Source organism: Camelus dromedarius, chromosome 5 (genome assembly GCF_036321535.1).
Source record: "Camelus dromedarius isolate mCamDro1 chromosome 5, mCamDro1.pat, whole genome shotgun sequence".
NCBI lineage: Eukaryota > Metazoa > Chordata > Mammalia > Artiodactyla > Camelidae > Camelus > Camelus dromedarius.
Genome location: NC_087440.1, coordinates 71,831,160 through 71,847,438, shown reverse-complemented (window position 1 = coordinate 71,847,438; position 16,279 = coordinate 71,831,160). Strand labels below are relative to the sequence as shown.

General features: G+C 49.6%; 1 protein-coding gene across 2 annotated transcripts in view; it reads left to right on the top strand.

The window, feature by feature from the left end:
- POMT2 (protein O-mannosyltransferase 2) overlaps positions 1–12,736 on the top strand; it is a 41,210-nt gene extending 28,474 nt beyond the window's left edge. The window contains exons 12-21 of one of the 2 annotated variants that reach the window (XM_031454119.2): positions 1,143–1,221; positions 2,376–2,527; positions 2,977–3,068; positions 4,148–4,224; positions 7,319–7,390; positions 7,683–7,742; positions 7,835–7,940; positions 8,834–8,974; positions 9,155–9,269; positions 10,111–12,736. In XM_031454119.2, the coding sequence (XP_031309979.2) occupies positions 1,143–1,221; positions 2,376–2,527; positions 2,977–3,068; positions 4,148–4,224; positions 7,319–7,390; positions 7,683–7,742; positions 7,835–7,940; positions 8,834–8,974; positions 9,155–9,269; positions 10,111–10,216 (1,000 nt within the window). In that variant the 3' untranslated portion in view covers positions 10,217–12,736. Of the gene's footprint in view, positions 1–1,142; positions 1,222–2,375; positions 2,528–2,976; positions 3,069–4,147; positions 4,225–7,318; positions 7,391–7,546; positions 7,743–7,834; positions 7,941–8,833; positions 8,975–9,154; positions 9,270–10,110 lie in introns of those variants that run through there. The other variant, XR_010381045.1, reaches the window with a different exon arrangement.
- The last annotated feature ends 3,543 nt before the right edge of the window (positions 12,737–16,279 follow it).

Below are 16,279 nucleotides of genomic sequence, written 5' to 3'. Positions count from 1 at the left end.
AAGACTTAGGGTAAAGTTAAATTTGCCCTATCTACTTATATCCAGAGTATGTTTGGGAGGGTGGGGTGAGGGGGACACTGAATCTGGTTCCTTGAGAAGTTGTATATTTACTAGTTGATCTTCACATGGATTTGCAACCCAAATTCATTTCACCTGGATGGTCTCAGCATCTTCAAGCCACGAATTTAAATGAACATGACCCTAGCTAGACTGGTAATGTCTCCTAGGTGCCTGGCTAAAAGCAAATGTTAATCTTCTTTTGAGAAAGACATTGCTATCCATTCCTATAAATAGTTTTTCAGTGACAGTGAATAGTACACAGTAAAAAATAACTAAGCACACAAGGAAATAGAGCACCGTGTGCAAGAATGAACAGAACAATAGACAACAGAAGTAGCACTATGAAAATTTCATATGAATTGTCAGATATGGATTTTTTTTTAAATCAGGGATTTTATATATACATATAGGAAAGCTATGAGCAGTGGTTTTATTCTAGTCAGTAGGATTATGGATACTTAAATTTTATTTTATTGTTATCAAATAAAGTTTATTTTATTAATAAATCAAAATGTAATATTTATTAGTTAAGTTTTATTTTTACAAATTTCCTCTATTTTTATAATGAACATTGATTACTTATTATGGATAAAAGTAAGGGTTATTACAAACAACACAAAGTAAATAAAATCTAAATTAAGCCTTCCACTTCCCCCACAGATCCCCACTTTATAAAACTGGTAGTGGGAGTAGAAAGAGTAAGTGGGAAGGAGGCAGATTACCTATCTCAGGCACATGTAGATGACAAGCTTTAATTTTCTTCTCCCTAAACCCGCATCCTAAGTCAGGCTAGCTTGCCTCAAAGCCACCAATGCGTGCGTTCGGCCATCCCCTGCCCCCGAGCTGTCATGGGATGAACAAGAAATGAAGCCCCAGTCTGTCCCTCCTGGTTTGGGCACTTCTCCAGTTCTCTGGATATTTCTTGTGAGTGAATAGGCAAGAAGCTCCTGATATGTTGGACTGAATAGTTTGGATTCTGATTTGTCTTATCCTAAAAGATGACTGTGAATATCCTTGGTAAAAGAACAAACATTGCATATCTCTTTTCTTTAGGATAATAGCCCTTCTCTCTTAATTTCTAGGACTTCTCGGAACTTGCACAGTCACTATCATGAGGCCCCCCTGACCCGGAAGCACTATCAGGTCACTGGCTATGGCATAGTAAGTGAACCATTCGAGTATGAGCAGGATGTAAAAAATTATGGGGCCTGGCTCAGGGCCATGTGGTAGAACACGTCCTCTCCAGAATTCTGGAATGTTCCTAAAGGATTGGAGGTTGCACAGGTCTCTTAACATTTTGGAACTTTTTGGGCAGGCTCGCTGTGGGAAAGGCAGCCTATGAAGTCTATTTGTTTCCATCTCTTGCCTCCCATAATAACCATGCCATTTTTATGTTCTGACACTTAATAAATGTCAAATATGAATACTATTTGGGTCTCTTTTAAAATCATATTGTACTTAGAAGTCACAGGGCCACAACATGACCCCAGATAAATATACAAGTTTATCCTTCGCCAGAGCCCTAATTCTCATTGCTTCAATTTTAAGGATTACTTCCCTGTTCTGCAGAGGGATGTTATCCACATTGCTTTTAGATTTTTACTGGCTTGGGGTGATGCACTTAACAGAGGAAGTTCTGTAAGCCCTTATGGCTTGGGGAGTCATTTGAAAATAAAAACAACTAGTGGAAAACTGGGTTTATGACTCTCTGTTACATTTCCTTCCCAGGGCTTTGGTATGTTAGTAAAGATTCTGGGTTCCTTAAATTGGAATTCCTAACCCTCTTTCTATTTGCTCATCCCACATTATACGAGAGCCAAGACTTTGAACTTCATCTTTTCCTGGTGGGCATCTCCCAAGGGGAATTAGACACAACTGTCTTAATTTCCAAAGTACGATATCTAGGCCAGACCTTTCTGACTTAGAAAAGTGAGTGTCCATATGGCCAAGGTAATGGATGCAAATAGCCCAAATCTATTTCTGTTGGCTCACGATGATGCCTTGAGTTTGGTTTAAGGGTGAAAACACCTATTTAGAACTTAAACTCTAGGCCTATGAAGTAAAGAACTGAACTTCAGTTTCCAGGGGTTACACTACTTTTCTTGATAGTAATAGTGAGTGCTGGCAATGGCAGCCACTTGGGATACTTCTATGGCCCTCTTGTTCCCTTTCCCACCTCAGTCATTTAGGCCAGTTTGGTCTTTGACCTTTGTAACATGATGGCATCTGAAAGTGTGGCCATCTCCCTTTTCTGATATGCCTTCTCTAGAGTCATTTTACTTTATTTGTATTTTTTTTCTTGATTTATGTGGCAGAATGGGACAGGGGACTCAAATGACTTCTGGCGAATTGAGGTTGTAAACAGAAAATTTGAAAACCGAATCAAAGTGCTGAGAAGTCAAATTCGACTCATCCATCTGGCCACAGGTTGTGTTCTGGGCTCCTCGGGAAAGATCCTGCCCAAGTGGTGAGTCTCTGGCTTTTGATTTTCCAGTAGAGGCTTATGCTTTTCCTTTCACACTATAGGAGTAAGCCAGAAACTTCCATTTCCCAATGGTCAGTGTTCACCTCGTGTTTGCCTTTTTTTTAGTGGTGGGTGGAGGGAGAAAAGGCATCAGGAGTTTTATGGAGCCCAGAGGTCCAGAGTTCCTTTGGTGGTTTATGTGTTGTGATCAGAAAAACATTTGCATATCTGGCTTGTGATACAACTCTCTGGAGTTGTGTCTATTTTTAAATGGGAATGTTGTGTGCTAGGCTGTACCTAGGATAGTCATGGACTATGAAAGTGTGAGGCTGAAAAAAGCATGGCCCCTGGGTTGGAGAGAGAGGGATGCCATGGATCTAAGAGCAGTTGACGGAGCTGCTCTCTGGTGGCCTTCAGGTCTTCTGAGAGACATCTGTGACCCCTTTTCGCAGGGGCTGGGAGCAGTTTGAAGTCACCTGCTCTCCATACCTAAAGGGAACTCTCAACTCCATCTGGAATGTAGAGGACCACATCAATCCCAAATGTGAGTGAGGTCATGTCCTGGGCTGGCTCTGAAGGGAAACATTTATAAGTAACTCTTATCTTAGGAAAATAAACCTTTATAGACTCCCCTGCCATTTTATCTTATTATTGCAATTTCCTTCCTTTCTTAAACCTCATCTCGCCATAGAAGTTGTCTAGATAAGTAGCTCCTTTTTCTTCCCATCCACTTAAACGTCCCATCTTCCTTAAACTCCTCTCCCTAAAGTGCAGTGACCTCACTCAAGGCCAAAGCTGGTTGTCTCTTGTCATTCCTCGCCTCTCGCTGGATTTGACTTCTCCTCGCTGCCTGTAATGCAGGTCCATCCTCCTTTCCTCCTTCTGGGCTTTTCTATCCACTCTGGGCTTTACCTGCCCCCTCCCTCAAGGCTTAGAGCAGGCTGGTGCTTTCCCTTTATGCCCCTGTGTTGCGCTCCTCCCCACCCACATCCAGCCAACGCTTTTACAGAAACTGATGGCTGCAGCTCTTGATCAGATCCCCGGGGTTACACTCCCAGGCTCCGGACTGACATTTCCTCTTTAGTGTCATGTTCACCTCAGTGAGTTTTTGCATTTATCATCTGTCCTCCTGAACTACCTCCTTCAAGCTTCTGCTCGATTTCTCCTTTCCATGCTTCCCACTTCATTCTTTTTACCACTCAATTTAACCAACCAGCTAATTAAGTAACTAATTAAACAACTCCTTATTGACTGTGCCAGGAATCATGTGGGGCCCGGGGAATGCTTTAAATGAGATAGGCTTGGTCCCTGTCCTCACAGACCTGCCTGGTGGGGAGAGCAGCGTTTGAGGCAGCATCGGCTTGAAGGATGATGGTGCCGAGGGCTGTGGGAGCACCGGGGCAGGCTGTCTCATCTGCTGCCACTGCCTCCCTCGGAATCCCTGCTGAGTGGTTCATACAGGCTGAAGGAGGGTTGAGGATCCTCCCATCTCCTCAGCACTCTCACCTGCCTGTTTGCTTGTCAGGAAGGCTACACTCAGACCCTGGCAGCAGTGTGGATACCACAGACTGTGACGAGAGGGTGTGTGAGAAAGCTTCACTCCTCTGTCATTTCTTTTTCTAGTGCCAAACATCAGCCTGGACGTGCTGCAGCCCAGTTTTCCCGAGATCTTGCTGGAGTCCCACATGCTGATGATCTGGGTACTGTGGCCCCTTCCCATTTGGTGGCTTCTCTATGAGCTCTTGGGCCTCCATAAATGTGGATCACAAATCAGTAACTACGGTATAGACCCACTGCCCTCTTGTGGAGGACTTTGAAAGTCTTTTCACTTACTGGTTTACTTGGTCTTCAAAGGCATTGAGTGATGACGGCGATGATAGTGATTATGGTAACAATGATGAGGAACGCTTGTGCAGCTCTTATGTGCCAGGCACTACTCCAAGCACTGTACATATATTAACTTTTAAAATACTTATTACAGTCCTACAGAGATTACTGTTCCCAGGTGACAGGTAAAGGAGCTGAGGCACAGAGGTTAAGGAGCTTGCCCAGGGTCACACAGCTGAATGTAAGAGGTGGATCCAGGCTACCACTACACTCCTCTGCCTCTAACTGATTCTCAGATCTGTTCTAATAGCAGAGCTCCTGCAAATAATAGAGCTCTTGTCTGAAAATCATGAGACACTGATTGTTCATTCCATCACATTGAAATTAGGATCAGTTAGGATGAATAGCTAATTTGAGTGTGTTGTTTATGTGCAGCATAAAATCCTGACCATCAGCCTGCTCATGTTTTCAGACAGAAACAAAGTGTTTAAGGGGCATGGTTGGTTCTTTTTTTGGGTATTTAAGACTCACTGTACTCTCTGTCATTAGTAACTGATAGCTAACATCAAAGGTTTAAGAACAACTGAGAGAAGGGATCTTTAAATTGAGAAAACTCTACCCACTAGCCTAAAATTTGCCCGTGAACTGGAGAAATCCTGCTGCAGTTTTGATGTTTAGGGGGAGACCTTTGCTGTGGCTTATGGAAAACCAGTGTTCTGCAAGAACGATCTTTAGGAATCCCTGATCTCAAGCCTGGTGCACGCCTCCCTGCAGGGAGGCAGAGAGGTGTAGCAGTTGTTATTTCCCCCCCGGTGAACCACTGTCAACTGGTCCTTCCTGGAAGTGATTATGTAAGCTGTACTCAGCAAATACAGTTGACTTATTTCACCAGATTAAGTTTCAAAATTCCAATTTTGTCGTTTCTGCACATTGGGAGGTGATGAGTTGACAATAAGCAATCTTTGGGTCACTTCTTCTCTGACTCTCTGCTTGTAGCTGTCACTCTGGCCTGATGACATAGCTGTTTTGAATATGTGCCTGTCAGTCAAAATATCATTTTATGTCTGGGTAGAATTTGAAGACTAAGTCTAAATAAATAGTCAAATTTCTTCTTTCATTATCTGAGAGGTAGAGTCAAAGAAGAAAAGGGACACGAGGAACCTTTCTTATTCAATTGATATAGAGTCAGGATGGAGAGAGGGATCAAAATAGTCCAGAAACTGCGGGGAACAGTTCTGCTAGCCAAGTAGAGGGCCCAAGGCCTGGGCGGAGAAGGCTGCCCTGCATGCTGAGGTTAGTGGAGCCAGCCTGCTAGGTGTTAAGCATAGGAGACAGCGTATAAATACACATGCCTATAATGGTTATGGATTTTTTTCTTTCCATTTCTTGGTTTATTAAAGGAGTGCATTTCTTAAGAGTTTAATGTGTAGGATGCCCTTGGTTTGTTGTAGCTCTGGCTGGAGTCCCCGCGTTTGAGACTGAACTGTACTGGCTTGAAGGAATTGATTTTCCTCAGTAGTTGCTCTGGGGTCCAGAGTGATTCATTCTGAGGCCCTTCAGATGGCTATAATGGTTCAGGGACTGTACGGTCGGCACCTTTGGATATGACACCCAACCCTGGCACTTTTGACCCTAGAAGAGCAACCCAGCCCCCATAGGAAGTCCTGCCAATGATTTCCAACCCCTTGAGGAGCTGGGTTAGAAAGACACTGGGTGGTGGTTCACTGAAACAGACCTGGATCTTTCTTGGGCTAGACCAGTGGTTCTCAACAGTGGGCAGGATATATTTGGCAATATCTGGAGATGTTTTGGCTGGCATAATGAAGGGTTAGGGGTGCTTCTGGCATCTAGTGAGTAGAAGCCAGGGATGCTAAACATTCTACACTGTGCAGGCCAGCCCCCACCAAAGACTTCTCCAGCCCGAAATGTCAACAGTGCCTGGGTGGAGAAACCTGGACCTAACTCCTAGCACCTTGCTTCCCTCCTCAGGAAATGGCCTTCTCAGTTTGTCCTGATGACGAGCCTGATGCCAGTCCCAATGGTTAACATCCAGAATCCTGACCCTTTTCCTTCTTGTTTTAGCAAAGGCCTGATTTTGCCATGTAGACAGGTTGTTGGATATTACTGACTACTGGATTAAAGGGACTGAGGCTGGGTCCTGCAGGCTAGAGTGTGCATTTTCTGCCAGAATGATATCCCTCCTGGGGGTAAAATGTATTCTTGCAGGGCAAAAAGCAAAACAATGTACAAAGCACAGGTATTCTTATAGTATGTAAACATATATACAGCATAGCTGTGGTAGTAAAATGTCATGGAGGGACTTACTGTGGTGATTGTTTTGCAGTATATATGAATATTAAGTCATATTGTATACCTGAAACTAGTATAATGTTATATGTCAATTATACAGCAATAAAAAATACTTTTAAATGTCATGGGGGGTGTTTAGGGAAAAAATGTCTGAAAAGGCTGGGTGGGGGCAGACAATAATGAAAAAAAAGCTGAGAAAACACTAGGCTAAACTTACTTATTCAAAGTCCAGGAACTTAACGAAGTTTCTGGGTTTGTGTTTGAAATTGGTCTTTCAAGGGAACAAATAAGTCAGCCTGATTTCATATGCTCCTTCTCATCTTCTTGACACCTTATACTGGGCCTGGAAGATGGATATATATTTTGCACCCATGGGAAACAAGTCTCTTTTCCTCTTTCTCTCATGCAGAGAGGGTCTGAGCGGACTTGTCTCTGCTGGGAAGTGGAGGCTTGCTTGTCGGGAGAAGTAAGGCAGTTGTAAGCCAGTGGGCGATGACTGAGAATGAGCACCTGATCCTCCCAGTAGGGGAGGGAGTGTGGAGAGGAGAGGGCTCCTCTTGACACCTGGCCATATAGCAAAGAAACCCAACCCTCAACGTTCCCATCAGCCTCCTGGATCTCTGTCTTGACTAGCTTTTCTTTGCCACTCTCCTGCAGGGAAACAGTGGCCTCAAACCCAAGGACAATGAGTTCACATCCAAACCCTGGCACTGGCCTATCAACTATCAGGTAGGGCCAGGCGAGGGCTCCTCCCAGGGAATGGAGCCAAGAAAGAGACCGTTGAGACTTGGTGGAGGTGGGGTGTGCTGGGGTGGCAGGACGAGGCCTTGCCTGGCGTGGGGTGGCCAGCAATGGCCTCTGTTTTCTGCTCTCATTCGGACCCAGCCTTCCCACAGAGCCCGCTCTGAGCCTCCTGTCCAGGTTCCCTGTCTGGGAGAGGTGGCCTGTCTCCCTCCCCCTGGAACTTGCGCAGCTGGGAGGAGCTGAGCTATGGGGCAGCAGTGTGTCCTCTGCTCCCTAGGGCTTGCACTTCTCGGGAATCAGTGACATGGACTTCCGGGTGTATCTGCTCGGCAACCCGGTGAGCATCCTGCACACCCCGCTTGGGGCCCTCGGCTGTGCCCATGGAGAGTTGCTGCTTTCTCTCACCCTCCTGCTCCTGTTTCCCTGCAGGTGGTTTGGTGGCTGAATCTGCTGAGCATTGGCCTCTACCTCCTCTCAGGGAGCATCGTCGCTGTGGCTGTGCAGAGGGGGGCACGTCTGCCTGCCGAGGTTGAAGGTCAGGTCCCTGGGCTCTCCTGCTTCTAACCTAGCGGCCGGCAGGGTGCCTGCACTCAGGCTGAGGGGCCATCCTTCGCCTTTCCCTCTCCCCTTCCCTTCTCTTTTTAGAGCTCATGGCCACCAAATGCCCAGTGCTGTGTTAAATACTACATTCTCCCAACAATGCTATAAAGTAGAGTTTATTACCCATATTTTATGGAGCAGGAAACCAAGGCACAAAGAGGTTAAGAAACTTGTTCCACAATATATACTGTAAGGGATAAAGCTGAGGTTCTCATCGAAGCAGTCTGTTCAGAACCTTCACTTCTAACCTCTATGCTCTGTGCAAAGCTGCCCATCTTTTCTCTTCTGTCCCCTCATTCCATGGCCTTGACCTCAAGTCAGGGAGAGAGGAGCCCCAAGGCATGGTCTGTGGGTTCCCATCCTAGTGCTGCTCCTGGTAACTTTAGCTGCCAGGCCGTGGACCACAGCATCTGAGACATTCACACGGGCTCCTTCTGCCTCTGCCACTCCACGTCTGAGCAGGCCCAGACCACCTCCTCCCACATCCATCCTCATCTCTGTCCTCACCTCCGACCTGTCTGCTGCTGCAAAGATTTATGTGGCAGCAGCGATGCAGGAGATGGAGATGGAGGCCGGGCTGCCTCCTGCTGGTGTTTGGCCCCCTGCTGTGGGTGCGGAAGCCTCACTGGGCCAGAGAGCAAGCAGCTGCTCCTCTCTTCTGCCAGCTGCTGCAGAGTTGTTCAGTTTGGTCCGAATAAGGGAAGGAAGACTCAGTAATGTGCTGTGGCTTATTCAAGTCACATAGCAAGGAAGGGGCAGAGCTGGACTGGACCAGGTTCTCTGCGCCCTCTCCGTCGGCTGACTAGGGCTGTGCTCCTTGGGGCCTAGGTCTGTCCTGGGTCCTTCTGCGAGGAGGCGGGCAGCTCCTGTTTGGCTGGATGCTCCATTACTTCCCGTTCTTCCTGATGGGCCGGATCCTCTACTTCCACCACTACTTCCCCGCCATGCTGTTCTCCAGCATGCTGACAGGTCAGCGCTGCCCACCTGGATCTGGGTGATAGGGGCGTGGGAGGGGAAGGAGGACAAGGCTGCCATGGAGCAGCCCACTGAGGGGGAAACCCTTTGCTCCCCTGACCTGGGTGGCTCCTTCTGCTGCCTCAGAAGGCATCCTCTAACAGACTGGTACGAGGCTTCTCTTCCTTCTACTAGGCATTCTGTGGGACACTCTCCTGCGGCTCTGTGCCTGGAGCCTGGCCTGCTTTCCCCTGGCCGGGGGCATACATGCGGTGGGAATCCTCAGCCTGCTCCTTGGAATTGCCTACAGGTGAGCGTCCCCCACCTCTTCCCTTGCTGCCCTCCTCAACCTTGATGCCTCAGCCCCGGAGGTATTTAGAATGCCCTGGGGTGCTTTTGAAGCACCCTGATGCCTGCCTGCATCTCCAGAGGCTCTGATTCAGCTGGGTCTAGTCGGGTCCCATCATGCACTGTTTTCAAAGCTCCCCAGGTGACCCCAGTGTGCAGCCAGATGAGAGAAACATTGCTGACTCTCTGTATTCTTTCCTCTTGCCAGTGGCTCCCAGCTTTTAGACCACTCTGGCCTAGGTGGGAGGGTGCCCCCTTTTAGTCATGTGGCTCCCAACAGGAACAGCTCTCGCTGGGGTGAGGGAGCAGGTGGTAGAGAGGCGCAGGGGGTGTGGTGTGGCTCAGAATAACTGGAAGGAGGTGGTTTTGGCAAGCCGCCCTGCCTTTCTCCACCTTACAAGTCTCACAGATCCGCTGTTGACAGTCACTGGTCTTAGGGGACCAGGGGGCAACATAAAAGCCTGAACAGGGAATGGGGGCCTGTGAACTGAGAGCACTGCCACATTTGAACAAATACTGTGGGCCAAACCGTCCATGACCAGGACCTGGACTGCTGTCCCCTGGGCCTCTTGGGAAGAGCTCTTCCTTTTATTGTCATTAAGTCAGCCTCTGCCGAGCTCGCAGGATTCAGTGTACTCAGGCAGCAAACTCATGCAGACATGGTGACAGGAGGGGTGGGTCTTGTAGGTGGAGAAAGTCCGGTGAGCTCCAGCAGGAGAAGCTGAATTTCAGAGATCTGCAGGCCCCGTACCTCGCTGAGGCACTGGGATGCCAACTGCTTCCCCCTGGATTCTCTCCCTCAGCTTCTACCTCTTCCACCCTCTGGCTTATGGGATGGTTGGTCCCCTAGCCCAGGACCCCCGAAGTCCGATGGCAGGACTAAGGTGGCTGGAATCATGGGACTTTTGAGGCCACTGCAAGGACACCAGCCTGAGTCCAGGAACTTCCTGGGGACAGCCAGCTGCAGAGCCAGTCCCTGGACCTTCCCAACTGTGGAGGAAGCTACCCGAGGAACCTGCGGAATTCTGCTGCCTGCCAGGACCAAGCCCTGGGAGCATCTCGGGATTAGCCCAGCGCTGAAGAGAGCTCTGCTCTGTCTGCAGAAGTTCCACCGCTGGACATGGCTCAGCAACAGGCGATGACATCTCTCAGCCCGTTTCCCCGAGTGTGCAGTGTACGGAAGGATGAGTGTGCAAGGGGTGGGTGTGAGCGTGTGAGAGAGCGTGCGTGTGAGGGTATGTTTGTCCGTATACCTGTGGAATATAGATCGTGACTGTGGACAGCTAAGTGTCATAAACTCTAAGAAATCGTCCAGGGCTACAGTAATATTTTCTGGTATTTTTTTCAAACTGGATTTGGTTTGTAATGTTCATCAAAAATTCTCAGACCTCCAAGAACGCTGAAAACACTGGCCCCACTTTGGGATATCACCAAGGGCAGAGCAGATGGGATTGTCAACACCGTGCTGCCCTCCTTCCCACAAATAAACAAATGCAGCTGAGTGCCCCTGAGCTAGAGGGCCGGCCTCCCAACTCTTCCCCGAGTGGCTGCTGTGGGGAAGTCTCCTCCGTGGCAGCAGATGGCTGGACGTCCTGCCCGAAATGTGCGCAGAGGACTGGGCCCCAGGACCAGGCAGCTGAGAACTCACAGCCCTGTTGGCCCTCCTCAGCCCTCGGTTCCTCGCCGTCTGGGAGTGTGACACCCTGAGACTGGTGGGAGGATTGGTGCCCTGTCCTTGGCTGCTGTGTGTTTCTGGCCCTGTGTGCCAGAGGCGATTTCTGGCTACCCACCCTTTGCCCTCTGCTTCCAGCCTGGCTGTGGGAGCGGGACGGATGCATTCTCCCAGCTTTGGGGAGAGCCTCTGGGACCCCTTTCCTAGCAGTGGAGGCGGATGTGTGGCAGAGCAGGGATCTGTGTGGTGCTGGGCTCTGGTGTCCCAGTGGGGTGTTGGGATGTGGGCTGCTCTAGCCTGCCTAGGCTGGTGTTCTTGTCACTTACCAAGTGTTCCCCATTTTTACTTCTCTAGTCCTCCCCTGCTGACACCCCTCTTTCACTCCATTCCCTTTCCTTTCTCTGTCACTGTTTTACGAATCTCTTTTCCCTCAAGACCCAGAGCACCTAGAGATGCATCAAGCCTTCTACTCTCTACCACTTTGAAGCCCAAGCAAGAAGCTCAGAGCTGTTCCTTTCACTTCCTCCCCAAATGAAGGGGATAAAGAAAACCCTCAGGTCAGAACTGAACTAACCCAAGGCCAGTCCTTCAGCTGCCTCCATTCTCCTGGTGCATGACAAAGTATTACTTTGTCTCAGAGGACTGTGATACCTCAAGGTTTAATGATGAATCTCTGCCACACTCCATCTTCCCTCCTCTGTAGCCCCCACCAACTCTGACAGGGTCAGAGCTCTTCAGAGCATCTTTGCTAGGCGGTTGCCACGGAGACTGGAAATTGGTCCCAAGGACAGGCTGTGCTACCTACTGGGTGGTGGGGAGGGAAGCTTCTGGCCACGTTCAGACCAACCATCATTAATGTTAATAGAGGAAATGCAGCAACGTCAAAAGCAAGGCAGGTTTGTTAATTAGATCTGGGGCCTGATGACCTCCCTTTCCCAGGGCTGCAGCCCTTTTGACTTCCCCCAGCAGGAAGCACTGCCGGGTGCTGAGTCTGGGCTGCTTGCTTAATTGCATTTCTGGAAGGGAAGGAAAACCTCCGCTCACTGCCCGCCCTCCTCCACCCCCCACAACCCCTTCCCACCCTTCCCCACCACAGGCCGAGTCAGTTTCTTCTGAGCTGGGTGGGGGCAGCCATCTAGGTGGGCTCTCCTGGCGGTGGGATGTTGGAACCTGTGCTTGGCTCTCAGCAAAGAACAGTGACCGACAATGACAAGCTGGAGGTGGCTGATGTTCCCTTGTGCCTTCTTATTTCCTAATGAGAACTTGTTGGAAGGGAGATGCTCAGAAGGAGCCAGAGGGGCAGCCACTCTGAGTGAGGATGAAAGGAAGGAGAAAGCTCAGCCAGCTTCCTGCCCATCCCTCCCTCCTCACTGGCCACACCAGGGACAAAAGTTTCCTCTGTCTCTTCCACTGCTTCCCCAAGATGGGAGAAGAGCTGTGTGCCCACTCCCTCCTCTTCCTCCTTGCCCAGACTGGCAGACACTTCTCTGGGGATAAGGCCACATGGGTTGATGCAGCTCCAAGTACTCAGGTTCTGCTGTTGGATGATTCTGGGGAGGGGGCTGTTGAGCGGTGTCCAGCCCACAGGAGCTGGCAGAGTGTGACAAGCCCTGCAAACTTGCTGGTGGAGAACGAAGACATTTGTCAGTCATTCCAACCTCCAGCCAGCTTCTTGAACCACATTTTATATATTAAAAAAAGTTTCCACAGATAATCAGAGGCCATTTACTTTTGTAATAAATAGCTCTTGTTTTGAATGCCATGTTGTTCTTGTACTTAATTGAATCTGACTTGCTCCCTGGCTCTCAGAAAGAAGAGAAGAATGTTTTGAGTGCAAGGACTGTTCCAGTGTGCTGGAGTCTGAAGCCATTCTAATTCCAGCAGAGGCCCGGGACTGGGCAGGTGAGCCTGACCACCCTAGGGGACGTTTGGGCCCTCTTGTGTATAAGGTTACTTGAGTAATGTTGGTGGTTGTTTTGATTTATTTAAACTTATTCCAAAATAAGTATGAAGCTGGACCTTATTTTTTCTCTTTTAACCTGCCTGCACAAATATAGAAAGGAATGAGAGAGAGAGAATAGTTGTCTACTTCTGAGACAGGTCAGTGGCACGGCATTGTAGCAACATCCATTCTGTTTACCAGAGGCCCTCATCTTGACAGGGGTCTTCTGGTATCTGGAGTCATGTTAAGGGTCGGAAGGAGTAAGAGCTGACTTGTGTTGGACAAAAGCTGAGGGAGAAGAGGAATCCACTGTGTTGTGAAACTGGGGGTCCTGGGCTGTCTGACTGCCCCTTCCCCTTAGGACCAAGAGTAGCTGGAGGCGGGGTGGGGAATGGGGGTGGGAGGTGTGTGAGGGGGTCCCTGCAGATCTTCAGGAGATGGAAAATGCTGACGATAGGCAGGCTCGAAAAGGACCAAATACTTCTTGTCTGGCACAGCTTAGGTTACCAAGTCCCCATGCACCTGTGACACTTTATCCTCATAAAGGCCAGTGAGGTCAATGCTGTTTTGTCCCCATTCTACCCATGAGAGATTAAATTACTTGCCTAAGGCGCCACGATTAGTGAACAGTGGAGCCAGGACTAGGTGCCAAGTTGGGCTTTTTCTGCTTCCCCAGCCGAGTCCTGGGACGAGAAGCATCTGCCCAGGTCAACCTGGACCCCCTGGGAGAAGGCCTGGACTCAGCCCAGGGTGTCTAGATGGGCCTGTTGCTTTGTACATTCTGCCTAACGCACTGACAGCTTACCTAGGGCCTGGTGTTTTCTGCACACAGACCAGTGGTTTTCTGGGAGGAAAAAAAGTCCTGATTTGTAGCATTTGCCAATTTCCATGGTGCAGATACTCCACTGTGGCCTAATTCAGGCTATCAGCCTGTTGTCATTGAATGAGAAGCTGGGAAGATGTGCACAGTCAGCTCTCACAAGCCATCTAAGAGCTGGCTCCAACATGCCTTTGACACAGACCCAGTGACCTTGACTTGGTCTGAACTATGGACACAGCTCTTGGTCACAATCCATTAAAGTGAGGGAGGCAGTGGAGTGTGGAGATCTAGAGGAAGGGCCAGAGTCAGTCCTGAAGTCAAATCCTGGCCCTACTACTTATTAACTGTGTGACCTTGGCCAGTTCCTTAACGTCGTTGCCTCCATTTCCTCAACAGTAAAACGAGGGTTTAATATATAGGACCTGCTTCACAGTTACTGTGAGAATGAAAAAAGTTAATGATGTAAAGTCCCTCGCACAGTGTCTGGACGTGAAGCTCAATACATGCTGGCTCTTCACTGTTGGCCGGAAATCGGCCTCAATGACAGCGCTGGCTCTGGAACAATACTCAAACCCTCCCCTCTATTGGAACCTCCTGCCCAAGTCGCAGGCAGAGCCGGGGAGGGGAGCTCCTGTGACTTTCCCCTAGTCCCTCAAATATGGATTAAGACCTTCTGTCTCCTGGATGGAATAAATGACCACCCTGACCACTTGTGCCCAGCCAGATTCTCAGGCCTTTTCTCAAGGGGGGCGGAGATGAGAGCGCACTTAGCCCTCTCCACCGACCTCCTCCAGGCTCTAGAAGGGCAGAGTGAGTGCTGACTCCACTTACTAGCTAAAGCCATCAAGTCCCATTAACTAATTAGATCCCAGACCCTGTCCAAAGGAGAAAGGAGGCAAGAGAGGTCCCGAGTGGAGGCTGTTGTGAGGAAGTGCAAACTGGGTGGAGTGGGAAGCCTGATGGGTCAGGCGGCCTGCACAGAGCGCTAGGCATCTGGACACTGAAGGTAAATGTCGCTGGAGACATACGTGGCCTATCCCTGTGACTGGCTCACCTGGCTGCAGGGCAGAATGCCGACCTGGAAGCCTAGTCCCCGAGCACCCTTCTCCCTTCAGCCCCAGTCCCTTTGCGCTCTCATTTGGGGATCTTCTGGACTCCTTAGAACACAAGCCAGGCTGCCTTACAGCTTTGCTCTCCTGCTCCAGCCCAGAGGCCCCTGAGATGGGAGTGGGGGTGGATAGGGTGTGCTCCAAACTTCCAGGTCCCTGGAAGAGGGAAGGCTGCCAGATGACTTCACTGGGCTTGGCGGAGGGCAGGAAAGAAGAGTCCTGCTGAGGCCCTCAGCCCTGATTTGGGGCCAGAAGTTCTAGAAGGCAAGGATTCAACACTGCGTGCCTAGCAAAGGGTTGGGCACAGAGCCTCAACCTGTTCATGACCCATGGCCCTGGCACATCCACCTTGTATCCATGGACCAAAGGAGGTGAGCTGAGAGGCTCCTGGAGACCTTGCTACCCAACTCCTTACTGTACAGCTGAGGAAACTGAAAAAGAGAGGTGGGCAGACTGAGAAAAGGTAGACTTGGAGACTTGAAATAAAGGATAAATGAGGGTTTTGACCTCCAAAACCTGGGCCACTGGAACTGGGCAGCGACCTGAAGAACTTTCATGCTTGAAAGAGAAAGGTTTAGGTCTAATTGACAGGTGACCAATTCATACCCTGAATGGCAAACATTAGGTTCTGTTACTGAACTTCAATTTAATGAATAAATAGTACTTCCATTTAAACTTTTACAAGAGTCTATTAAAAATCATCGCATGGTAGAATGTTCTAGCTTAACCCCCTTAATGTGCAGGTAGTGGCATGCTCACAGCTGCTGCATCCCAGACCCCACCCTGGCCAAGCAAAGCTGGGGTTAGAACTAGAGCTGACAGATTTCTAAAGACGAAGTCTCAAGAAAACCCTGGCCTGGCTGGAGATGGCTGTGGTCTTGGCCCTGTCCCTAAAGCTGAGTGCCCTGGTGGCTCCCACATGTCCCGGAGTGCCCCAGTCAGACCCAGAGCCTACGGCAGACCTCCCCCTGCCCCAACCTTCCCCATCCTCAGCCTTGTCACACAGGTAGGCACCCTGGCATCCTCTGGTCCGACCTCAGGGCAGAAGGAAGAAGACCCTGTGCCAAGGGGTCAGATGACTCTAGGCAGCGTTTGAGTGGGGCTCGTGAGCAGGTGGCGCAGGCAGAGCCTACCCAAGTCGGTAAAAATTGAACTTGGAGCCCTAACTAGTAAGTGGTAAAACTGTCACCAGTTTCCAGATGAGAAACTGAGGTCCGAGAGGCTATTAAGCTCTGTTAAGGCTGTTAAGCTCTGTTAAGCTCTGTTAAGAGTCTGTTAAGCTCTGAAGCCCAGTCGTTTTCCTATGCCACCAGGTCATCCCTGACCAGAGCCTGTTGCTGGGAGATGCGCATCTTGATGGACGGGAGGCGGGCGGGGGCCGCCGATGCTTTAAAACGACCCAGCCCGGGCGGGGCGGGGCGCTCTCGGA